We start from the raw sequence: 26,299 nt of genomic DNA, 5'->3' as shown, positions 1-26,299 counted from the left end.
ATGAATATTCAGGACTGATTTCCTTTAGGATAGACTGGCTGGATCTCCTTGAAGTCCAAGGGACTCTCAAGAGTCTTCTCCAACACCACAGTTCAAAAGCATCAATTCTTTGGCACTAATCTTTCTTTATAGTCCAACTCTCACGTCCATACATGACTACTGGAAAAACCATAGCTTTGAGTAGACGGACCTTTGTTGGTAAAGTAATGTCTCTACTTTTTAATATGCTGTCTAGGTTGGTCAAAACGTTTCTTCCAAGGAGCAAGCGTTTTTTAATTTCATGGCTGCAGTCACCATTTGCAGTGATTTTGGAGCCCCCCAAAATAAAATCTCTCATTGTTTCCATTGTTTCCCCATCTATTTGCCATGAAGCAATGGGACCGGATGCCATGACCTTAGTTTTTCTGAATGTTGAGTTTTAAGCCAACTTTTTCACTCTCCTCTTTCACTTTCATCAAGAGGCTCTTTAGTTCTTCCCTTTCTGCCATAAGGGTGGTGTCAACTGTGTAACTGAGGTTATTGATATTTCTCCTGACAATCTTGATTCCAGCTTGTGCTTCATCCAGCCCAGCATTTCACATGATGTACTCTGCATATAAATTAAATAAGCAGGATACAATATACAGCCTTGACATACTCCCTTCCTGATTTGGAACCAGTCTGTCGTTCCGTGTCCAGTTCTAACTGTTGCTTCTTGACCTTCATACAGATTTCTTAGGAGGCAGGTCAGGTGGTCTGGTATTCCCATCTCTTTAAGAATTTTCCACATTTTGTTGTGATCCACACAGTCAAAGGCTTTGGCATAGTCAACAAAGCAAAAGTAGATGTTTTTCTGTAACTCTCTTGCTTTTTCAATGATCCAACCTGTGGCCCCTTCACTGGAAGGCAGATTCTTAACCACTGGCCCACCAGGGAAGTCCCTATATTTTAAGTTTTTGTTTTAAGTTTCTGTCAACTGACTGTGACTTTGTGGGTGCACTACCCTTCTTTCTGTCATTGTGTGTGTCTGTGTGTTTCATAGTAAGAGTCAGTCAGTTCAGTCGCTCAGTTGTGTCTGACTCTTTGCGACCCCATGAACCACAGCACTCCAGGCCTCCCTGTCCATCACCAACTGCTGGAGTCTACCCAAACCCATGTCCATTGAGTCGGTGATGCCATCCTCTGTCGTCCCCTTCTCTTCCTGCCCTCAGTCTTTCCCAGCATCAGGGTATTTTCAAATGAGTCAGCTCTTCCCATCAGATGGCCAGAGTATTGGAGTTTCAGCTTCAACATCAGTCCTTCCAGTGAACACTGAGGACCGATCTCCTTTAGGATGGACTGGTTGGATCTCCTTGCAGTCAAAGGGACTCTCAAGAGCCTTTTCCAACACCACAGTTCAAAAGCATCAGTTCTTCAGGGCTCATCTTTCTTTATAGTCCAACTCTCACATCCTTACATACTGGAAAAACCATAGCCTTGACTAGACAGATCTTTGTTGACAAAAAATGCAAAACTCTGTGTTTTGGGGGGGTGAACATGGTGCATTTCTGTGACCATGTGTGTGATTGTGTTATTGTGTGTGACATTTGTGATGCTGTGAGAATGTGCTATAATAGAAAGTGACTGGTAGAGAGTGGAGGAAGAGTGTGGTATGATAGTACAAGAGAAATGGTGAGGACTAGGCTAATGGATGTGGGTTTGTGCAAGGAATTCTGCTTGGTGGTATGTGATTAGAAAGCACCTACTGTGTGCCAGATGCTGTTGCTGTTTGTTGTACTGGGATAGACCCAGAAGAAAAAATTAGCTTTAAAAATGGAAAATCAAAAATCAGAGTAGAAGGGCAAATTCAAGAGACCTATTACATGTGTATTTGGATAACAAAGAGATATCTGGATCAACACAAAGCAGTGAAGAGTACCAAAGATGGAAACTACAGGGTTAACACATAATACTATTTTCTTTTTTAATGTTTATTTATTTATTTAGGCTGCCCCATGTTTTTGTTGTGGCATGTGGGATCTAGTTCCCTGACCAGGAATTGAATCCTTGCCTCTGCATTGGGAGTTCAGAGCCTTAGCCACTGGACTACCAGAGAAGTCCCAGTATTTTATTATTTAATTCTTGCAAAAATACAAAGTACTATTTAAGCAAAAATAAAAACAATGTAGTCACGGTTTTATATATTCTTAATACATAAATTAACAGATATAGAAGCGAATTGTATGACAACAATAGCACAAAGGCCAGGAGAAGAGAAGTAAATAGAAATAAACTATTGTAAAGGTTACAGTATTCTATGGGAAGTAATGTAATATCCCCCATCCAATTTCCATTTGGTGTCAATCAAAACATACCATTGGCCATGATTTAGTTTTTTTAAAAGTGATATATTTATGCATATACAAGTTACTGTATATACAATAAAGAAATGGGGAAGAGGAAAATGAAAGACTAGAGAAAACTGTACTGCAGTAGTCAGGATATAGTAGAGCCAAATTGCATTTTTCTAATTGAGAATGTCCTCTTGGTAGGTAGGAACAGAATTTTGGAGTAAAGTAGCAGGATTCTGTTTTAGTAGACACCTCTCTGTTGCTGGAACATACCAATTGTATCTTCATCCTTCATTTCCAACTGTGTAGGTGAGTGTGATTCATTGATTGGCTGCCCATCAAATCATATTCTGATCTGCCTTATTGATAAACTCAGTCATTCACTATAGACTTTCATTAGTTTACTAAATGGTTGTATGCCTTTTAGTCCTTTTAAAAAAATACTTCTCTGTTTATCTGGCTGCATCAAGATTTAGTTGTGGGCAAATGAACTTTTTAGTTGTGGCTGGCGGGCTTAGTTGCTCCACAGCATGTGGGATCTTAGTTCCCTAACCAGGGATCAAACCTTCATCCTTCCCATTGCAAGGTGGATTCTTAATCACTGGACCACCGAGGAAGTCCCTATGCTTCTTAAAGGGCACCACCTGCCACCTTCAAATTAACATGATCATTGTTCTCAGCCTTGGCTCCCCACTCGGCCTTTTTGTCAGCCATGGCGAGAATGAGAGTCTCCTCAGCTGCTGCTTCACTGGATCCACACCAAACACACACACAGGCGGCAACAGGAGCAGCAGCAGAAGCTGCTCGTAGCTTTGAGCTTCACTCCTTCTTTTTCTTACATCCCCAAGCTGGGCAAACTCAGGTGCTCTCTCCTTTGACACTAGCAGGAGATTTAAACCACACAAGCCTCTGCCATAAACACTCCACGCCAGTTTCCTTTCCTTGCGTTCACAAGCCATTTGCAGACTTTCTTGGGATGCCTGCTTTGCATTTCCTAGAAAGCTTCATTGTGTGAGTGAGAAAATGTTCATATCTTCTTGGTGTGTGCCTGCGGCCTCATCCGTCTCAACATCCTAACCAAATTTGGGGTTGGGGTCCATTCTGTATTTGCCGATTTTAATAGGAATAGACACCAATGTCTTTTTTCACAGGTGACATAATCATCTCTGTAGAAAATTCAATGGAACCTCTAAGTACTCTAGTAGAAATACTAAGTGAGTTTAGCAAGGTATCAAGCTACAAGATACAAAAATCAATTGTATTTCTTACATACAGTTGGAAATTGAAATCTTAAAAAATACCAATTAAAATGCATCAAAAACTCTGAAATACTTAGGGGTAGACCTGACAAAAGATTTTGTTACCTATACCTTAAAAATACAAAACATTACTGACAGGAATTTAAGAAGAGATATATTATGTTCACATTGTGTTGCATAGTTATGAGATTCACCACTATAAAGATGTCAATTCTCCCCAATTTATCTATATATTGAATATAATCTCAGTGAAAATGCCAGATAGATTTTTTAGCGAATGAACAAATTCCTTCTAAAACTCTTCTTGGTGTTTGAAATGAAAAAAAATTGTATATGAATGTATATAGCAGCTTTAGTTGTAACAGACAAAAGTTGGAAAAAGCCATATGTCCTGCCATGAGTGAATGGCTAAACAAACTATAGTATGTTTACATGGAATTCTACTCAGCAATAAAAAGGAATGAATTACACATGTAACAACATGTATGAATCTCCAGGGAATCATGCTGAGTGAAAAAGTCAGTACTCCAATACATACTTTATAATTTCATTTATGTAACATTCTTGAAAGGTAAAATTACAGAAATGGAGAACAGATTAAGGTTGCCAGGTCTTAAGGAGAGGGTTTCGGGAAAGAGAGAAGTGGGTGTGGCTATAGAAGGACAACATGAAAGATTCTTATGATGATGGAAGTATGTTGAGAGTATCAATGTCAGTGTTCTGATTCTGTGTATAGTATTGCAAGATGTTACCACTGGGGGAAATTGGATAAAAGGTATATGGGATCTCCCTGAATTATTTTTTAAAACTACATGAGAATCCAGAATACTGGAGTGGGTTGCTATATCCTCCTCCAGGGGATCTTCCTGACCCAGGGATTTAACTCTTAACAAACTCTTGCATTGGCAGGTGGATTCTTTACCACTGTGCCACCTGGGAAATATTCTTGCCTGAAGAATCCCGTGGAGAGAGGAGCCCGGCGGGCTATACTCCATGGGGTCACAAAAGAGTTGGACACAACTGAGCGCGCCGCGCATGTGCGCACACACACACACACACACACACACACACACGAGAATCCAGAATTACTTCCAAGCACGCACACACAAACACACACACACACACACACACGAGAATCCAGAATTACTTCCAAACAAAAAGTTAAAATTTAAGAAAGTTAGGCCAAAAGAAAACAAATTCTAAGGTGATATAACAAAACCCAACTGCTTTATAAATGTAAATTTACTAAATATGTCAAAGAGTAAGACTATCATTTATTTTAAAAATAAATATTATTTAATGAGACATACTTTAAAAATAAAACAGTTAAAAGTAAAAGCATAGAAAAAGATAATGCACTAGCCAAAAGAAGCATGGTGAAGCTATAGTAATATCAAAACAGACTAAGACAAAAACCAATATTATAAATAAAGGGTAAACTGCATAATTTCTTTTTAAAAAGTATTTATATTTATTTGGCTATGCCCAATCTTTGTTGCGGCATGTAGGATCTAGTTCCCTGACCAGGGATCGAACCCAGGTGCCCTGCATTGGGAGCACAGTGTCCTACCCACAGGACCATCAGGGAAGTCACAAATTACATAATTTCTTATTGGGTCAATTTAACAGGAAGCTAGTACAACTCTAAATATGTATCATCAACAAGAGACCTTTAAAATATATAAAGCAAAGCTTTACAGAAATAAAAGGAGAAATAGACAAATCTACAAGTATAAAAAATGAAATCAGAAAGAAAAATGAAATCAGGAAGCTAAATGGACATAGAACCAACTCTGTTCTCTTCTCATCTTTTAACAAAATAATTAGCAAAAAATAACTCTTAACAGGTGACAGAAGAAATGTACTGCTGGTAAACACACATGAGACAAATAAGTAACACTTATTTAGAGGACATGTTCTCTCTATGCAGTGTTTGGGAGTCTCTTTACCCTTTCCAGAAAGAGATTCACACTATTCTGAAACAGTGCCGGTTATCATCTAGTGAAAGGAAGGCTGTGAAAGGAAACTATTTTTTTCTGCTTCCTAGAGCTAACATAGTTCTTTAGTTTTGTGGCTTTGTATAGCGTTACGTAAGCTTATGAGCTGGAAGCCTCTCTGATACCTTCAACAACTTCAAGTTCCTGATATTTAGCATGCTGTCGTCCTCAGTATTCTGTTCTCTTTGCCAACATACTATTGCACAAAAGCATAGTGTTTTCATAGAGATTTTCTCCATTTTAGTCTCTATGGTAAGATTATTGTAGTGAGTCTTCAACTTTCATTGAAAACTGTTTTTTAATTCTTAAATCAGAGTGGAACTCAAATGAAATGTTGAAGAAAAAAAAATCAGTTCTTTATGGCAGGAGTGACATTAAAGTCTGGTTTGCTAGATTCTTAGGTTTTTGCACCTGGTTACTTCTCTGCTTTTCCACCTACCCTTTTCACTCCTCATGTCGAGGCTACTTTGAATTGTTCACATGCTCTTTCATTTGATGTCTCAATGTCTTTGCCTTCTTCAACAGCATCTTTCTAAATTACCTGTATCACCTTTGTCCATAAAACACATATGGATGTGGAATAACACGGTGTAAAAAAAGTGAGTTTCCAGCAATACACATTCACAAAACTATGATTTTTTTCCATTTAATATTTTGGTGACTGTGGGGTGTTGACTTAATCACGTAAGTTTAAATATTTTACCAGGTGCCCGTCAGAAAAACAGAAACACAATGAACACAAGCACACTGTCTCTCAAAAACTGCAGGGTCAGAATCAAGAGGTCCCTAGAACAGACGACACGACCATGGTCACACGAATGTTTTCAAATTGGTACTACTCCAAAATCACTAGACCTCAGAGTCTCTCGACCCGCTAGACTCCCTACCCCAAATTCCACCGCAGAAATCTTCCACAGTCGATCACCCAAGGGCACTTCTTCCTTCTCTGACTGCCGCCAGGAGCTTCAGGCTCAGGCTGGCCCATCTCTTCTCGTCACGGTGCCCAGATCTTTTCCCACCTTCATCCCACTGAAGTCCAGTCCCAGGTGGGGCCGGGATCAGACGGAACTAAACGGACTCAGCGGTGCTTCCTTCACGGACCATACACCATAACGCCGAGAACCCGAATATACAGCCAACTGCACGCAGCAAGCGAATTTTTGCAGAAAATAGATTTGGACCGAGGAGGCCTCTGGGAAATGTAGTTCTGGGCAGCAAAACCGCGGACCTTTTCAGATTCTCCTCAGCACCAAGTAAGCACTCCCAGGCTCCGAGTGTCAGACTCATGGGAGGCAGCTGCTGCAAAACTCTCAGCTGAGGTCCCTCGGCAGATCTGAGAGCCCCTCCACGGTGCGGTGGGGCATTCCGGTTACCCCGACAACGGGAGGGCCAGTCCCTCCTCGGCGAGCCGCGGGGGCCTCTGGGAAGAGTTAGCTGCGTCTAACGGACCTGGGCTGGTGCTGCCCACCGCCACAGTCGGCGCTGACCTGAGCGGCACCCCTCACTCGGGCCGCACCGGCTGTGCCTTTCGGGCGGTGTTGAGGTGTGGAACTGGGGCCTGTGTCTGCGGGCTCGTTGGTGAGTCTTCGGGAAGCCACGAGCTCAGAGTCCGGGACTCTTTGTGCTGGGTGGAGCAGGGGCCTGCGGCCCGCCGGGTGCCTGTGTTGTTGGAAGAGGACGCCGGGCAGGGGCGGCGGGTTCCCTGAGGCCGTGGGAGTGGAGGGTGAAAAACTGAGCGTGTGACTCGATAGCACTTTATTTTCCAGACATTTGTCCGTGACTCATGTGGCCGTGGAGTCGAGTGTGTAGGCGGATTTTGTGGATGTGTTTTTTCCTTTTCTATTTCCATATGAATGTGGCTTCGAACTACGAAGCCTGTTTGTGATTTGTGAGACTGTACCAGTGCTTCGTTTCTTTGGTTATGGTCATTGTAAATATGTTTTTCTCTTAGACATCAGTAGCCCCAACACGTTGTTTTAGTATTTGTTTCAAATTTTATTTTCGTGTATTCGCCACATTTTGTGTGCTTAGTAATAACTTCATGCTCCTTGCCCCCCACTCCCAGCCCCAATTCACAAAATAAAGAAAAGCTCCAAGAAAACAAGAATCATTCATACTTCTGCCAGCCACTATCAAAATTTATTTCCCATCTTTTCATTCCCCGTGAATATATCATATATATGCACAGTAGCTTGAAAGTTGGAATCACACTGTACATACGATTGTGTAGTCTACCTATGGCGTTTAACAATGTGCAATTAATACTTTTACATTTAAACAATTACACATCTATGTCATCATTTAACAGGTTTTTTATGGTATACATATTAATGCATTTACTCTTGTTGATGGGTACTTTGGTTCTTTTCAACTTCTTGCCATTGTAAAGAATGTGTTTATTAGCAACTGTTTGGCACATGTTATGATGCACTTTATTAATTTTCAGGGGGCAGGGGGCAGGCTCTTAGAAGTGGAACTGATCAGTTGAAGTGTATGTGCTTATTAAAAACTACCTGTGTTTGTGCTAAGTCGCTTCAGTCATTTCATGACTCTGTGCAATCCTTTGGACTGCAGCCTGCCAGGCTCCTCTGCCCATGGATTCTCCAGGCAAGAATTACTGGAGTGGGTTACCATGCCCTCCTCCTCCGGTGGGTCTTCCCAACCTAGGGATCGAACCTGTGTCTCTTAGTTCTACCTGCATTGGCTGGTGGATTCTTTACCACTAGCGCCACCTGGGAAGTCCAAAGACTCCCTAATTCTATCCAATTATTCTCTGGTAAGGTTCCATCTGGTCAAGGCTATGGTTTTTCCAATGGTCATGTATGGATGTGAGAGTTGGACTGTGAAGAAAGCTGAGCGCCGAAAAATTGATGCTTTTGAACTGTGGTGTTGGAGAAGACTCTTGAGAGTCCCTTGGACTACAAGGAGATCCAACCAGTCCATCCTAAAGGAGATCAGTCCTGGGTGTTCATTGGAAGGACTGATGCTGAAGCTGAAACTCCAGTACTTTGGCCACCTCATGCGAAGAGTTGACTCATTGGAAAAGACCCTGATGCTGGGAGGGATTGGGGGCAGGAGGAGAAGGGGACGACAGAGGATGAGATGGCTGGATGGCATCACCGACTTGATGGGCATGAGTTTGAGTGGACTCCAGGAGTTTGTGATGGACAGGGAGGCCTGGCGTGCTGCGATTCATGGGGTCACAAAGAGTCAGACACGACTGAGCAACTGAACTGAACTGAAGGTTCCATCTAACCTACAGTATTATTGGCATAGTATTAGATTGCCTGTATTTATACACCCTTGATAACAGTGTTTATCATTAATATTAGTAATCTTTGTTAACCTCATAGATGTGAAATAATTCCTTTAATTTGCAGTTATTTGACTACTATTGAAGTCAAACATTTTAAAAATAATTTTTTGTGTGAATTATGTGTTTTCTAAGTTATTTTCCTAAAGCAGTGTTCTATTTTCAAATTTCTTTTCCAGGTTCTTCAGGTATTATGGATTTATTCATTCATCTACTCACCATTTATTGAATGCTGCATGTGACAGGAGTTAAAAGATGCTTCAGATATAGCATTGAACAAAGTAGACAGACTCTGCTATCATGGTACTTAAATTGTTGTGGGTCAGATAATAAGTGAGGTAAGTAAATTTAATATAACATACATTACATAGTGAAAAATTCTAAGAAGTAAAGAAGGAGAATATATAGAATCAGGGATAGGACTTGGAGTTTTAGGTGGGGTAGCTAGAAATGCATCCTGAAAATGTAATAATAAAGATATGAAGGAAATTAGGAGCTAATTATGCACAGCACATGCATATAATTAAGGGAAGAGGGACCACCAGTTAGAAAAGCCCAGGTGGAAATATGCCTATTACCAAGAGGCTAGGGTGGCTGAAATAGAGCAGATAAGAGGGAGAGTAGTGAGAGATTAGAGAAGAAAGGTAATTGAAGGGCCGGAGGCCAGATCAGGTTGGTCCTTGTGGGCCATGTTAATGATCTTGACTTTTACTCAGAATGAGGTGGGAAGCTGTGGGAGAGTTTTGAACATGTGTGTGATATTATCTGCTTATGATTTAAGAAGATTGCTTTGGTTGGTCTGAGGAGAGGATTAGGGGAAGAGGGCAAGGACAAGGGAAGAAGTAGAAAGACCAATTAGGAAACTATGGCATTAATCTAGGGAAGAGATGTTGGTGACCTGGACAAGAGTAGTAAAAATGGTGAGAAGTAGTCATGTATGGCAATTTGCTGATAGAACTGATGTGGTGTATAAGTGTGACAGGATGACACAGTATTTTTTAATTTGAGCAATTTGAAGATTGGAGTTATTACCTGAGAAAGGAAAGAGGGTAGGAAAAACCTGGGCATAGGGAAATAATGAGATTTCAGTTTGGAATATTATATGTGAAGTATGAGGTGCCCATTGGGTATTTAGGTGGAAATATTAAGTTGGCAGTGGGATATACAAGTCTACAGTTCTAAAGAAAGGTCTCAAATTGGAGACATACACTTGGCAGTTATTAGCATGTAGGTGATACACACGTGCATGCATGTGTGCTCAGTCATCTCCAATTCTTTGTGACCCCGTGGACTGTAACCCGTCAGGCTCCTTTGTTCATGGAATTTTCCAGGCAAGAATACTGAAGTGGGTTGCCATTTCCTACTTCAGGGGCTATTCCTGACCCAGGGATAGAACTCCTGCTGCTCCTGCATTGGCAGGCAGATTCCCAGGCACGATACCACCTGGGAAGCCCCTTTTAGGTGACATTTACAACCAGACTGGATGAGATCACTTGGTAGAGTAGATGGAAAATGATAGAGGTAAAGGACTAATCTTTGGGTCACTTCAACATGACAAAGTCTGGGAAATGAGGAGGAATCAGCAAAAGAGACTGAAAGGGACCAGCTAGAATGATTGAGAGAGATCTCGGTGATATCCTGGAAACCGAGGGAAGAATGTGTTTTAATAAAAATTGTGTCAGATGCAGCTGATAGCCCAAGCAAAAGAGGACTGAGGAAGTAACATTGAATTTATCTACATGAAAACTGTTGGTCACCCTGCAAAGCAGTTTCAGTGAAGTAAGGACCTATAGAGAAAACTGGACAAGAAAAATTGGTGATAACAAGTGTAAACAACACTTTAAGTTTTTTCCCTTAATGGAAGGAGTGAAATGGAGTGGTAGGTGGAGTTAAGAGGTAAATAATAACCCTGTTCATATACTGAGTGAAATGATTCAACAGAGAGAGAAATTTGATAAAGGAGAAAAGGGGAGAAATGCTATAGACATGTCCTTAAATGGAAGAACAAATGTTAGGGTTTGAGGATAAAGGAAAAGAATAAAATAATCACTTAGGAGAGTGGGACAGAGAATAGAGTAGAGAAATATGATTTCCAGACAGCATTGAAGACCCACTTGCTGTTAGTTTTCATGAATTTAAATTGAGCCTATTCCACGTGGTTGATTTTTTCCTCCTGCACTGTTCATATGCATGGTTGTCACCACAGATAGGGGAGGGGAGAGTAAAATTTAACCAGAGTTGTTGGTTTCATGAAGTAAGAAAGAATGATGTGTGAGAAAGGGGCAAGGGAGTCTAAGTTAGCAAGAATTAATTATACTAATTGACCGTGGGTTCAAGGCCAGGTAAGTAGAAAAGTGGTGGGAAGAAGGTGAGGGAAAATGAAAAATTGTGTAATGAAGGAATGGAAGTTCCTGATGGTGGTGGAAAGTGGTTGAGTTGAAATGCGAGAGGAAGTAAGGTGGAAAGACAAGGATATTTTTCCCTTTAGTTGCCAAATGTTCAAAATAGGACAATCCCTCTTTTTATCACCATACTTGTTTTAGAAAATGTGGAATATTGTTAGCTATATTTCAGTAGGGATTACAAAATGCTGATATTCAAATCCTATCATTCTTTCTTCATTTACTAGCTGAAATATTTTCCTAAGGAAAAATATCTGTCATCAATTCTGATTAAGATACAGTTTGCATTTATAAGAATTTGTTGTTTTCTGTGTAAATATTAAAGTCAATAATTGTAGTAGCTGATATAAAGTATGCTTGTGTATGTATGCATGCATGTCTGCTAAATTGCTTCAGTCATGTCCAACTCTTTGCGACCCTGTGGACCATAGGCCGCCAGCCTCCTCTGTCCATGAGATTCTCCAGGCGAGAACGTTGGAGTACATTGCCATGCCCTCCTCCAGGGGACTGTCCTGATCCAGGGATCAAACCTGAGTCTCTTACATCTCTTGGATTGGCAGGCAGGTTCTTTACCACTAGTGCCGCCTGGGAACCCCTTCTCTGATACAGCACTATTGATAAGTTCATGGGGCATCTCCTACATACCCCCCTCTATTTTTGTTCACCGAATATGCTTAAGCTCTCCATGATATAGTAGTCATCTTTATACCTATCAGCATCTTTGGGGAATGTATATTCTTGGCCTTTCTGATGGCTCCAAGTATCATTTTTGCTGTAGAGTGACCTTTAATCTACCTTGTGGGTACAGGTTTCTCAAACCACAAAGCAAACCTTGTCTCATGGCTTTTATTCTCTTTTTCAGCTCTGCCTTCTCAGGCCCAGTCCATTCCCAGAAAGAAGAGGAAATGAATGAATTCCAGGTAAATTTTAAATAGCATATTTGTTCCCTGCCTTATTTTACAGAGCAGTTTACGGGAATTGTAGTAATCCATACACTAAACTGGAAAATCCTATACAGATAAAACATATTTTCAGAAGAAACAAGAGTTGGAAGATTAAGACCAGGAAAGTTAAAATATGATTATGCAGAATTGTATTCATTTAGAGAGATTAAAGTTGGGCTTCAGTTTTGAATTTCATTACTATAGGTAAATAGCAGAAATTCATTATATATTTAAGTAAGTTTTTCATTGGCACCTAGGTCAATCAATATATTATAATATATGTAGGGAGACTTTCTGTAGTTGGTGAAACAGCTTTTCTGATAGTCCGGGGTTTTCTTTATAATTGAAAAAAAAATCTTGGCTGTGCTGCATGGCTTGCAGGATCTCAGTTCCCTGACCAGGGATTGAACCCAGGCCACAGCAGTAAAAGTGCTGAATCCTAACCACTAGACCACCCGGGAGGTGGTCTGTTTTGATCAAGGATAAAGCAAAGAATATATGTTAAAATATCCCAGCATTGGAAATAACACAAATCAACATCAACAGAAAAAGAGATAGTATTTCATGCAGTGGGATAGTACACACACACACACATTCTCTCTCTCTCTTCATGCAGTGGGATAGTGTACACACACACACACACCAAAACAGATTACTGCAATTTACAACAATATGGATAATCTCACAAACATGTGACATGAAAGAAGCCAGATGAGAGTACATTCTGTGTGATACCATTTATATGAAGTTTGAAAACTGAGAAAACTAGTCTCAGTGTTAGGGAATAGTGGTTACTGAGCAGGTATTTACTGGGACAGGATATGAGGGAATCTTCTAGTATGCTGAAAATGTTCTATATTTTGACCTGAGTGATGGGTACACAAATATGTAAATGTATAAAAATGTCTCAGTTTGTACATTTAAGATTAGTGCATTTTACCACATTATTCTGTGTATGTCATACCTCATTTAAAAATAAAAAACAGACTATCTGAAAAAATAGATGGGATGTGCCTTTCAAATGACCCTATATAATTATCTTTTTCCATGTATGTTTGCTGTGATTTGGCCACAATCTAAAGTAGTCATTTATGGTAAATTCTTATACTTTCAATCCACTAGAATGTGAACAGAGTATAAATTTTACTTGGTTTACTGCTGTATCTACAGTCCCTAGAACAATGCCTGGTATACCTGGTTTTTGTGAATGTGGTTGTAATGAATCCATGGTTCCTTATTTCTTCATTTTACTCTTAAAGTAGTGTCTGTTTCCTCTTCAAGGACATTTCCTCAGAACTTCATCCTTTTTCTTCAAACTTCCTTTGGAATCTTTCTCTTTCAGATTTTCCTGTACTCTTAGCTACTGAACATATTTCAATTTACTGCCTTTTCACTCTCAGCTCAAAGCTTTGCTTTACTGCAACATACCTTTCTTTGACTAGGTGCCCCTATCTCACAGCTTCTCTGTATGTCTAGTTTTTCCCTCAGTTAATTTTCAAAGTGAGCACACATGTGTAGCCAGCATAAGCACTGGATCAAGAAATATAATATTACCCTAACACCCATTGAACTCCTGCATCTTTCAAAGTTATTACCCCTACTCCAGGGGTAACTACTGTTTAGCTTATATCACTATAGATTATTTCTGCATATTTTTAAACTGTATATAACCTGTGTACTTGGTGTCTGACTTCTTTTGTTTAATATTTTGTCAGATTTATGTTGAATTGCTGCATGTAAGCTGTAGTTAACTAAACTTTATTACTGTATATTATTCAATTATATGAATAAACCATAATTTTATATATCCATTCTATTATTGATTGGCTTTAGGTAATTTTTATTTGGGAACAATTAAAATATTCTTCCTGTAAACTTTCTATTAGATTTTTTTGCACATATGTACATATCTCTTTCGACCAAAGTAGAATTGCTGAGTCATAAGTTATGTGTAAGATTACCTTTTAATGATACTGCCAAACAGTTTTCCAAAGTGGTTGTCCAAAATTATACTCTTAACAGTGTATGAGAGTTCTCAGTTACTCCAAGACAACAACATCTTGAGTGTATTTTCTGCGGTCACTAGCTTGTTTTTTGATATAATATCAAACTCATAGGTAATAAAACAGAAGCTCAACTAAATTTGAGTACATAAAAATTATATTCTTCTGTTGATACAATCACCATAAATAAAGTAAATGTGCAAAACCTAACAACAATTTTAGTAATATATATGGCAGACCAAATCTGGTATTTAAATATTTACAAACTAAATTAAAATCCAATAGAAAATTGCATATAAGACATGAAAAAAAATCCACAGTTGAAAAGAACAAATGCCCAATATAAACTGTAAATAATAATATCTATTGTTAATCAAAGTTTTACATGGATTACCTTATATGGTCTTCATAAAGAGTCTCTCTTTCCAAAAAAAAAAAAAGTCTCGCTTTCCTATTTGTTTATGTTTTCATTTATTTCCCTCAACTAGTATGTAAGTTCCAGGAGGACGAGAACTTATGTCTATCTTCCAGCTATATCCTTGGACTCTAAACCAGTGCTGGGCATATCTAGTAACTCAGTAACTTACTGAATAAAAACCTATAACTCTAGGGCTCAAATGTGAATTATTTTCTCATTCTCTTTAGTGGCAGTTAATATTCATAACGAAAACCTCAACTACTATGAAGCCCTCAAATCATCTCTGAGCTATCAAAAAACAAACAAAAAAAAAGGTTCAGTTATTTAATTCTCTGGTTCTACTACTTTAACATATAGAAGAAATAGAAGAGCTGAGATTTCAGTGGTATTGCAGAGACTGAATCAAATGAACTTGTTGATACATTGTACCTAGGTGTTGTAGAAGAGTTATGAATCAAAACATATGCTACAGTTCCATTTTTGGAAAAAGATGGTTAGTGTTGTTATTAAGAAAGGTAAGAAAGTTAGTGGCAAAAACTGATGAGTATTATGTTACTTCTCACAAACCTAATACGGAATAGGTATATGTTACCTGAAATAATGTATATGTTACCTAAAATAGTGAACTATTTCACTACTAACTGGACTCTAAGTAGTAAATAAACATGATAATGAGAAAAGCAAAATTTTCTGTTAAAAAAGATTATTTTTACAGTCTGTCATAAAATCCAGGGTACATGAAAGAATCTCATCATTTTCCTAACTGTTCCTTTTTCTGTTGAGAATGATTAACTCTTAAAAGAGAAAAAATATCTATTCCAACATTTTCATTTTATAGATGGGAGGCTTTTGATCCAGAGAAATTTTAAATATTGTTTAAGGAAAGTCATATCATGCAGTTTTTTTTTTTTAAGATAAAGGCTATTTTTTAATGTCAGGTAATACAACATTCAAGATATAAGGTTTATTTTTTTAATTGAAGTATAGTTGATTTAGTGTGCTTATTTATGCTGTAGACTCAGTTATACATATATATACATCCTTTTTTTAAATGTTCTTATTTTCTTAATGAGTTTTTGGAACTCCAAGTCCTAGGTTCTCTTTGGATGAAAACTCCATATGTGAGACACTGTGTGTGCATGCTCAGTCGTGTTTGACTCTGCGACCCCATGGACATTATAGCCCTCCAGACTCCTCTGTCCACAGAATTTTCCAGGCAAGAATACTGGATTGGGTTGCCATTTCCTTCTTCATACACATTATTTTTTAAATATTCTTTTCCATTATGGTTTATTACAGGAGATTGGATATAGTTTCCTGTGCTGTGTATAGTAGGACCTTGTTGTTTATCCATTCTAAGTGTAATAGTTTACATCTGCTATCCCCAAACTTTTTGTCCATCCCTCTTCCTCCCCTGCTACCCTTTGACAACCACTGGTCTGCTCTCTATCTGTGTGTCTGTTTCTGTTTTGTAGATAAGTTCATTTATGCCATATTTTAGATTCCATGTATAAATGAATCATATGGTATTTGTCTTTCTCTTTCTGCCTTAGTATGATAATCTCTAGTTGCATCCATGGTGGTGCAAGTGGCATTATTTTATTATTTTTTATGGATGAGTAGTATTCCATTGACTATGTACCATATCTTCTATCCATTCATCCAAGACAGTAAGCTTTAAACAAACAAAAAGAATGTTACTTTAAAATGCCAGTTAGAAAAAAATAAAATGCCAGTTAGTGCATTAGATAATAAAGATAAATGGTTAGGACTACTCTTGCATCAAACTGCAGAAAATTTTTTATAAGGAATACTGTGAAAAATAAGAAATATATTAGTAGGAAACTTTTATTGATCTGTCTTAGCTCATGATAGACACATAGACAACAAAATGAACATAACTTCCAATAATAATTTGATAGAGCTAATTGATTGTCATAGCTTATAGCCTGGAAACAATTAATATCCCCTTTTTAGATATGGAAAAAATAAAAGACTGACCATATATTAGGCCCAAATAAAATTCAATAAATTTCAAAGTACAAACTGTATATGTTCCACAATGCAATTACATAGGAAGTTAATAATAAAACTTCAGAAAGAAAACATTTCCACATGGAAATTTTAAAATTAGCATAAGGAACTTAGATCAAGAAAAACAGAATTTAAGATTATGGTTCAGGCCCTAATACCCTAACCATACTTAATCTTTTTTTTTTTTTCATACTTAATCTTAAGCTGGAAAAATAGCCAGTAGTGGCTTGAGAATAGGATGGTCTCAGCATGAATGCAGTAGTAGAACTAAAGATAGAACAGCTGGAGATTGTTTATCAATGACGCTTCTCATAGCTGGTTCTCCTGAAGGGGATCTAGGAGCATATTTTCATGGCTGCCACAAAAATAGCACTTTGAAAAGTTCTCTTTCTGGCATGAGCATTTATCTGTCTTAATAGATTTACCTAGTGTTATTGGCTGTCTGACAGAAATCTTACATAACAGTTGCTTAAACAGGACAGAACTTTGTCTTTGTAGGAATTAGGTACCTTAAACAAAACAAAACAAAACGAAAACACTTGTCCTGTATCTCTAAGGCACAGGGAACCAGGATTCCTCTATTTCATTTTTCTATGTGTTGACCAGCATCTTCCCATTATCCCCACTTCTCAGCCCCTGGCAACCACCATTCTATTCTCTACTTCTATAATTTTGACTTTTCAAGATTCTATATATAAGGGATATCATAGTATTTTCTTTCTTCATCTGACATGCCCTGACATGTCTATCCATGGGGTTGCCAATTGCAGGATCCCATCTTTCTCATGGCAGAGTAATATTCCATTGTATATGTATGTATTACCTCTTCTGTATGCATTAATCTGCTTTTTGGTCTCTGCTTTTTAATACACTCTCTAGGTTGGTCAATAGCTTTTCTTCCAAGTAGCAAGCGTCTTTTAATTTCACAGCTGCCAATCACTGTCTGCAGTGATTTTGGAGCCCAAGAAAATAAAGTCTCACTGTTTCCACTGTTTTCCCATCTATTGGCATGTAGTGATGGGATCAGATGCCATGAGCTTCATTTTTTGAATGTTGAGTTTTAAGCCAGCTTTTTCACTCTCCTCTTTCACTTTTCATCAAGAGGCTCTTTAGTGCCTGTTTACTTTCTACCATAAAGGTGGTGTTATTTGCATATCTGAGGTTATTGATATTTCTCCCGGCAATCTCGATTCCAGCTTGAGCTTCATCCACCCCAGCATTTCACATGATGTACTCTTCATATAAGTTAAATAAGCAGGGTGACAATATGCAGCCTTGATGTACTCCTTCCCCAATTTTGAAACAGTTCATTGTTCCATGTCTGATTCTAACTATTGCTTTTTGACCTGCATACAGGTTTCTCAGGAGGCAGGTAAGGTGGTCAGTATTTATTCGTTTATTTTTTTTTAATAATTTCTGAAACTAATTTTTGGCTGTGCTGGGTCTTCATTGCTGCATGGACTTTTCTCTAGTTATGGCAAGTGGGGGCTACTGTCTAGCTGCAGTGTGTGGGCTTCTCATTGCAGTGGTTTCTCTTGTTGCAGAGCACAGGCTCTAGAGTGTGCAGGCTTCATTAGTTGTGGCACATGGGCTCAATAGTTGCAGCTCCTGGGCTCTAGAGCACAGGCTTAATAGTTGTGGCACATGGGTTTAGTTACTGTGAGGCATGGCCTGTGGGGTCTTCCTGGATCAGGGACGGAACCCATGTCTCCTGTATTGGCAGGCGGATTCTTTACGACGGAGCCACCAGGGGAGCTCCAACAATATTAATTCTTTTGATCCACGAACGTGGAATATCATCTCACTTATTTGTATTCTCTTCAGTTTCCTTCATCTCCTTGGTTAAATTTATTGCTAAGTATTTTTGCTGTTTCTGGTACTTTTGTGAATGCATGCATCATGTTTGACTCTTTCTGACCCCATGGACTGTAGCCTATCAGGCTCCTCTGTCCATGGCATTCTCCAGGCAAGAATACTGGACTGGGTTGGCATTTCCTCCTCCAGGGGATCTTCCTGACCCAGGGGTTGAACTCGCATCTCTTATGTCTCCTGCTCACTATTGTGAATGGGATGGTTTTATTTCTTATTCAGATATTTTCTTGTTAGCGTATACAAACAGAGCTGATTTCTGTCTATTGATTTTGTATCCTGTAACTTTACTGAATTTTTTGGTTGTTCTAACAGTTTTTTGTTGGTGATTTTAGGATTTTCTGTATATAAGATCATATCATCTTAAAAAGACTTTTCTTCTTTCTTTCCTATTTGGATGTATTTTTTTTTCCTTGTCCTGAGTGCTCTGGTTAGGATTACTCATACTACATTGAATAGGATTGATGAGAGTACCTTGGTCTTGTTCTGGTCTTAAAGGAAAAGTTTTCAACCTTTTACCATTGGGTATGATGTTAGTTATTGGCTTATCATATATTGCCTGATTTATGTTGAGCTACATTCCTTCTATACTCAATTTGTTGAGAGTTTGTATCACAAATGGATATTGTATTTTGTCAAATGCTTTTTCTGCCTCTGTTGAAATGATCACATAATTTCTGTCTTTCTATTAATGTATCACATGTATAGATTTGCATGTGTTGAACTATCCTTGCATCCCAGGATTAAATCCTTCTTGATCATGGTGTTTTAACGTGCTGTTGAATTTACTTTGCCTATATTTTGTTGAAAATTTCTGCATCTACATTCATTAGAGACACTGGCCTATAGTTTTCTTTTCTTTGCAGTGTCCTATCTCCCTTTGGTATCAGGGTAATGTTGGTCTTGTAAAATGAGCTTGAGTGTGTTCCCTTCAGTGCAACTTATTTTTTTGTGTGAAAGATTGAGAAAGATTGGCATCTATTCATCTATAAATGATTGGTAAAACTCATCAGGGAAGCCATCTAGTTTTTGGCTTTTCTTTTTTGGAGGGAGAGGAGGATTTTCTTTATTGAAAGATTTTAATTACTAATTCAGCTCCTTACTCATATCTGTTCTGATCTATTTCATGGTTCAATCTTGGTAGGTTGTATGTTTCTAGGAATTTATCCATTTGTTTTAGGTTATCCACTTTGTTACCATATAACTGTTCATAATAGTCTCTCATGGTCATTGTATCTGTGGTATCTTTCAGATATCACATGCCCCCTCTTTCATTTTATTTATTAGACTCCTCTTTTTCTTCTTGATGGTGTCCTTAACACAGTTAGTACTATCTGCTTCTCTGTAATGTCCTCTGAGAATGTTATCTGCTGCTCTCTCAGACTTTTCAAAAGCTCAAAATTCAGTATGCTGGATATGATGAGAGAAAAATGACCCTCTTTGGCACCATCCCATATAGCTGAGAAAGCAGGGTACTCACACATTTTTACTTTCCTTCGTGAATGAAATCATGGGCCAGGATTTCTCTTGGCCCTAAGCTATGTTGCCTTAATGGAGGAGTGATGTAGATAAAAGTCAAACTGTTCCTCTTACCCTTTCTGATGAGTCCAGACTTGTATTTTTTGCTTCATTGGTGCACTCGAAATTCTTTGCTGGAGACTTGCACTTTCATAAAGTCTGTCTTTTGTTGAGTGCTTGTCTCAGACAGTCATTTTCTGGGGGCTCCTGAACAGGCCAAAAGAGGCTAGAGTCAGTTCACATGCCTCTCAGGGATCTACAGCAAGAACTGAGGTCTTTGTGCTTATTTTTCAACATTTGGGTAGGCAAGACTCCTTCTGTGTCCCTTGCATATGGTGCTGGATCCCACCGTTCCCACAAGGGCACTTTCATCCATGGATGGATGCCAAAGTATTGTTTTTGCAGCAGGGACTGAATGAGGGATGTCTTATTTAGCCATGATTGCCTTTGGTTTCTTAAGCCTGATTATTTACAAGTCCTTGCTCTTCAGTAGGAAGAGCTCCAAAACAGGAGTTTCCATTATTCTCACAGCATACTCTAAAGCTTAGTGAATGTTCATGTTCATAGAGTCCGTTTAGGACCTAGAAATTAATAATCAGAAACATTTTTGTGAGTTTGCTCCTGGTGATTTCCTTTTATCTTACCCCCTCTGCCACAGAAATTCCTGAAAGTGTAGGAAATATGGACAGCTCCCTTTGTTCCAGTGCTGTTTTTCTTATGTTTATATTTTTGGGGTATTTTGGTTTTTAACTAGGAAAAGTGCATTTGATTTCTATGTCTAAATCACACTGCTTTGAAGAAATTTGTCACCATTCCTCATTTCTGACACTTTAAATCTTTCTTGGTACTATTTTCTCATAGTTCTGGTTGTAATTCAGATTTAGAATTTTTAAATTCTAAAATTTAAATCCATTTTAAAAAACTTCATTAACAAATCTTTTTTTCTATATCTTTTGGTATTTGTAGGATTCTGTTTGTGGCACTCTTTTTTCAGTATATGTGAACTCTGCAATTTTCATGGCTGCAGACACGTAGGCTTGTGAACAATAAATATGGGTTTTCAATTTAGATTTCTTCTGACCTAATGAACAATATGTGCAACTGCTAAATCAATGAATATCTCCAGTTGGATGTCTTACTGTGCTTCAAAGTTTGTATACCATTCTCTCCCCTCTTCTGCTTCTATCCAAAACCTATTTTCATGTGTTAGTGAATCACAGGGATCTAGTGAGTTCCCAAACCAGTTAACTTTGAGTGAAGTTTTATATTCCCCCAGTTTTTACAGTTACTATAAATCAGTACCCAAGATCTCTTTAACTCAAAGTAGTTATTAAAGATATGTGCTTGCTGAATCAATGAATGAACATAAACTGACAGGATATTGCTAAAATGATTTTTTTCTTTCAGACAGTAACAAAAACAGATAAAATTTATTTTATAATCTCTTACCTTTGTGTATTACCTGAACAAGTTTCAATATATTTTGTCCACAACATATAAGGTGGATGACTTCAGATTGAGTGGGAGTATGTTGTTACAGGACACGGTGACATTCAAAGATGTGGCTATTGATTTCACTCAGGAAGAGTGGCAGCAATTGGATCCAGCTCAAAGGAACCTGTACCGGAATGTGATGCTAGAAAACTATAACAACTTAATCACAGTGGGTAAGGGTATTTTCCTATAAAACTCAAATTCTGGGAGTAAAGTTCCTTTTTTCCCTGCCACAGTGTTTCTGAAATGTGTGGAATCTTCAAATGTTAGACTGAGTTTGGTCTTTAGATGCCTTTGCTCACATGCACATGCATGCTGCAGCTTTCAAAGCAAAATGTCATGTCATCTATGATTATGTTTCAGGGGGCAGCATCCCTAGAAACAGTGCTTTTCTTATCCTTCAGAAAACCTTCAGCTAGCCTCACTTCTTGAATGATTCTTTTTTCCTACTATTTATGCCCAAATCTTACATCCCTTCCCTTTGACAGGATGTCCATTCACCAAACCTGATGTGATTTTCAAGTTGGAGCAAGAAGAAGAACCATGGGTCATGGAGGAAGAAGTGTTAAAGAAACACTGTCCAGGTTAGTGAGAGGGAACCATACAGGTGAGGAAGGGCCAAGGCCCCTTAATAGCTAATATGTAAGTTCTTGATCCCTCTGAAATATTCCACAAAGGTATTTTTTTTTAAGGCCATAGAATTCCGTACTGACGATTGGTGTGAATTTTTTATATATGTAAGATGTCATTTTTGAAACTTTTTTTTTTAAATTCACATTTTTGCTTTGAACTTAAATATCCTAACTCTGTCAAGCTTTGAAGTTCAGTGGTACACTGGTTTCATAAGATTTAGAAGCTTTCCTTCACATTCTTCACAATCTGTATAAAATTACTCATTGTGTTATCTTCTTATTTATGTCTTCCATTAATTCTGCAGCATTCTCAGCATCATCAAATATTAGCTGTCATTCATTGTCTTAACACTCTACTACTGAAACTCAGATAGATCCTAGACCTTTTTATTTTTTCCTCCATATTTTTAAATCTCCTATTTTCTTCCTTTGTAGCTCTCTGTTGCCTTCTCAGTAATTACTTTAAATATATCTTCCAGTTTACTAATTCTCTCTTCAATTGTGTTTATTTTTAACTCATCCACCTTTTTAAAAAAATTATTTATTTTTGGCTTTGCTGGTTCTTTGTTGCTATGCATGGGCTTTCTCTATTTGCAGCGAGCAGGGGCTACTTTCTAGTTGTGGCGCACAGGTTTCTTATTGCAGTGGCTTCTCTTGTTGCAGAGCACAGGTTCTAAGTGCACAGGCTTAAGTAGTTGAGGCACGCGGGCTCAGTAGTTGTGGCTCTGGTGCTCTAGAGCTTGGGCTTATTAGTATTGTGCCACACAGCTTTATTTGCTCTGCAGCATGTGGGATCTTCCTGGACCAGGGATTGAATCCATGTCTCCTACACTGGCGGGTGGATTCTTTATCACTGAGCCACCAGAGAAGCTTAACTTATCCACCTTTGAAAAAAATGTTTAGTATAAGTATTTTGTATTTTTAGAAATTTCTTTTGTTTTTGCAAAAATTTCTCACATCTTTCTGATTCTTCCTAATAATTTCTGTGGCTTCTTCAGATTTGTGTTTTAATTTTTGCTTCTTTAAAAATACTGTACATAGCTCTTTTGTATTCTGTCCCTTACAGTTCCAGTATTTTAAGTCCTCAGGTTTAAATGTCCTGTTTTGAGGACTCAGTGTGTTTTGATTCTTCATGTGCTTGATGGTAGCTGATTCCAATTTGAGTTTTTTAAAATCTTAATTTATGATAGTCTTCTTGTCCTAAATTGGGTTGCTTTCTTCTGAACATGATTTACATGTGCTTCTGGTGGGCACCAAGAGGCGTCTCCAAGTGAGGATCAGTTCTTTGAAGGTCCTGGCTTTTGGTAGGAACCTCAGTTGAACTTTTCTTCTTTACTGATAGCCCAAGAGCCTTATACTTTACATAATAAGGCTTTGCATAGGTACTCAAGTCAGATCCATCTTCAGGCTGCTTTCAGTTCTGCTATCTCTCAATCGTGGTTTTGGCTAATACTTGGTTTTGTTTTGTTCATTTTGTGTGTGTGTATAGTGCTCAGGTTGTTGGAGAATACTGCAGTGTTCTTGGAGATTTAGGCTACTTCCTGTAAGCCCAGTAATGCTTCAAAATTTCAGTTTTATCCACTGTCTAGTTTTGCAAATGAGGTTACCTTATTGTAATTTCAATGTTAAAAATCCTTATGTAGTCTGTCTCTTTTATTCCCCTGACTTGCATGGTGTTTTTTGTTTTGGGTGGTTTTATTTTTCTCTCTATTTCTTTCTTGGTTCTGCTGGTTAATCTTTTTTTAGCCCTTTTTGTTTTCTCATTGTTTCTTCCTCATGCATTTATATTTCTATAAATATCTTTCTATATTTCTAGCTCTTGATTTATACCTGGTATTTTCACTAAGTTTTTTCATTGATGGCAATACTCAGTCAAGATTTTCATTCTATATGTCATAATTGCTTTAGCTTGAATTTTTGTCTGCTTTCTTTATAGCATGTTTCTTTTTTTTCTTTCCTCTTACATTTTTTAAGAGATCTGATTTCAATATCTTCTTATTTTTGAGTGAGAATAGTTCTTTCTTGACCTGATTTTTAAAGAAGTATAATGTTAGGGAAGGAAAGACAGTTCTCAGATCTAGAGCACAAATCTGCAAACTAAACTGCAAACAAAACTGCAAACTTTCTTTTCTGAGGTAGAAAGTTCTCAGATTTAGAGCACAAACCTGTTGACCAGCCACTTGTTTTTGTAAATAAAGTTTTATTGGAATAAATTCATACCAAGTCATTTATATCTTGACTGTTAATACTTTCCTATTACAGAAGCAAGGTTGAATAGTCATGTCAAAGACTATATGACCCATGAAAGTGAAAGAAAGAAAGAAAGTGAAGTCACTTAGTCATGTCTGACTCTTTGCAACCCCATGGACTGTAGCCTGCCAGGCTCCTCCTACATCTGTGGGATTTTGCAGGCAAGAATACTGAAGTGGGTTGCCATTTCCTTCTCTAGGGGATCTTCCTGATCCCTGACCCAGGGATCAAACCCCAGTCTCCCACACTGAAGGCAGACTCTACCATCTGAGCTACCAGGGAAGCCCATATGACCCATGAAGCCTAAAATATTTGCAATCTAACCTTATTTAAGAAAAAGTTTGGAGCGCAGCGAGGACCATGTTGCTTCCAAACATCCTGCTCACTGGTACACCAGGGGTTGGAAAAACTACATTAGGCAAAGAACTTGCATCAAGATCAGGACTGAAATACATTAATGTGGGTGATTTAGCTCGAGAAGGGCAGTTATATGATGGCTATGATGAAGAGTATGACTGTCCCATTTTAGATGAAGATAGAGTAGTTGATGAGTTAGAAAACCAGATGAGTGAAGGTGGAGTTATTGTTGATTACCATGGCTATGATTTCTTCCCTGAACGCTGGTTTCATATAGTATTTGTGCTGAAAACAGATAACAGTATTTTGTACAAAAGACTTGAAAATAGGGGTTATAATGAGAAGAAACTAAAAGATAATGTTCAGTGTGAAATTTTTCAAGTTCTTCATGAAGAAGCCTTAGCATCCTACGAGGAAGAAATAGTGCATCAACTGCCGAGCAATAAACCAGAAGATCTAGAGGATAATATCAATCAGATACTGAAATGGATTGAGCAGTGGGTCAAAGATCACAGTTCTTAACAAGAATGGCCACTGCACAATCACTCTTGATATCTCTCTGCTGATGTCACAAATTATTCAGTTATCAATAAAACTTTCTTATTGAAATTGTGCTGTTAGACTAGGAGGTGGATAGTATAAAGGTTTATGTTTGGGTTTTTTTCTCTATGAGAAAGCTAAACTCGAATATAATGAATAATACTATTAAGGATTGAGAGTTAAGACTGTAAAAGTTTATTACATAAGAAAATCAAGATGATCTCTTAAAACACAGGTTAAAGATAAAAAAAAAAAAGAAAAAGTTTGCCAACTCTTGATGTATAGGAATATATCTGTGCTTCATACTAAAACCTTTTATTCTGCATGGTTGTGTGAATATAAGTATGTTTAGGCTTTATTTCTTCTCATCCAAAAAGGAACTGTGGCTACAAGTCTCATAACTCTGAATCTTATACTCTCACTCCAAGACTTCTTGCTAAAAAGATAGGATTTCACAGTGTTTCCTTGCTCAGTCCTGACTTCCTTGACATAGTTAGGGATGTCAAGTCTCCTGTAATCAGTCTGCACTCCCAAATTTTCATGTTGTAAACATGGGTTAATTAATTCTTCCCTTCAAGATGGGATGTCCATTTTGACAGTGTCAGCTGTTTGTGCTGCCCTCAATTGGCATGAACAGTTGTCTTCTCTTAGAATCCTTTTTCCCCTGTCCCACCCTTCACTGTATTTGTCAACATTAACTCATTATAATTAGGGTTATAGCCACCACCTAGGATCACTGAAGCATCGATGTTTCAATTCTTGTTTGTGTACAGGAAAAATGATCAGATAGTTTTTCATTCTGCCATCTTAAAACGGAGTCTTTTCTGTCACATTTGTTTTTTTTTTTTTTTCCACATTTGGTATTTTGATCTTGCTCCTGGACTTCGTCACTTCTACTTGGACAGTACCTTAAAGACCTGATCTTGCCTTCTCCCTCAACCCCTTTTGTTTAATTGAGCT

The 26,299-nt window shown here is 38.0% G+C and overlaps 2 protein-coding genes, 1 non-coding gene and 1 pseudogene across 5 annotated transcripts in view; 2 read left to right on the top strand and 2 right to left on the bottom strand.

The window, feature by feature from the left end:
* LOC133054275 (zinc finger protein 420) overlaps positions 1-26,299 on the top strand; it is a 97,776-nt gene that overhangs the window by 64,509 nt on the left and 6,968 nt on the right. Inside the window, exons 1-5 of one of the 3 annotated variants that reach the window (XM_061139113.1) lie at positions 6,809-7,143; positions 9,058-9,216; positions 12,143-12,200; positions 21,649-21,733; positions 22,049-22,144. The exons of 1 other annotated variant lie outside the window; for it this stretch is intronic. In XM_061139113.1, coding sequence (XP_060995096.1) covers positions 12,186-12,200; positions 21,649-21,733; positions 22,049-22,144 — 196 coding nt within the window. In that variant the 5' untranslated portion in view covers positions 6,809-7,143; positions 9,058-9,216; positions 12,143-12,185. Of the gene's footprint in view, positions 1-6,808; positions 7,144-9,057; positions 9,217-12,142; positions 12,201-21,606; positions 21,734-22,048; positions 22,145-26,299 lie in introns of those variants that run through there. One more of the 3 variants, XM_061139112.1, reaches the window with a different exon arrangement.
* Positions 2,551-3,023, bottom strand: LOC133054298 (small ubiquitin-related modifier 2-like; annotated as a pseudogene).
* Positions 12,614-12,685, bottom strand: TRNAK-UUU (transfer RNA lysine (anticodon UUU)). Its single transcript has one exon. It is a non-coding gene; the product is annotated as a tRNA-Lys (tRNA).
* Positions 24,619-26,151, top strand: LOC133054294 (adenylate kinase isoenzyme 6-like). The gene has a single exon (XM_061139175.1). The coding sequence runs from the start codon at positions 24,803-24,805 to the stop codon at positions 25,319-25,321; it is 519 nt and encodes a 172-aa protein (XP_060995158.1). The 5' UTR covers positions 24,619-24,802; the 3' UTR covers positions 25,322-26,151.

Source organism: Dama dama, chromosome 4, assembly GCF_033118175.1.
Source record: "Dama dama isolate Ldn47 chromosome 4, ASM3311817v1, whole genome shotgun sequence".
Classification (NCBI taxonomy): domain Eukaryota; kingdom Metazoa; phylum Chordata; class Mammalia; order Artiodactyla; family Cervidae; genus Dama; species Dama dama.
This window is presented reverse-complemented; position numbering and strand designations above follow the sequence as displayed.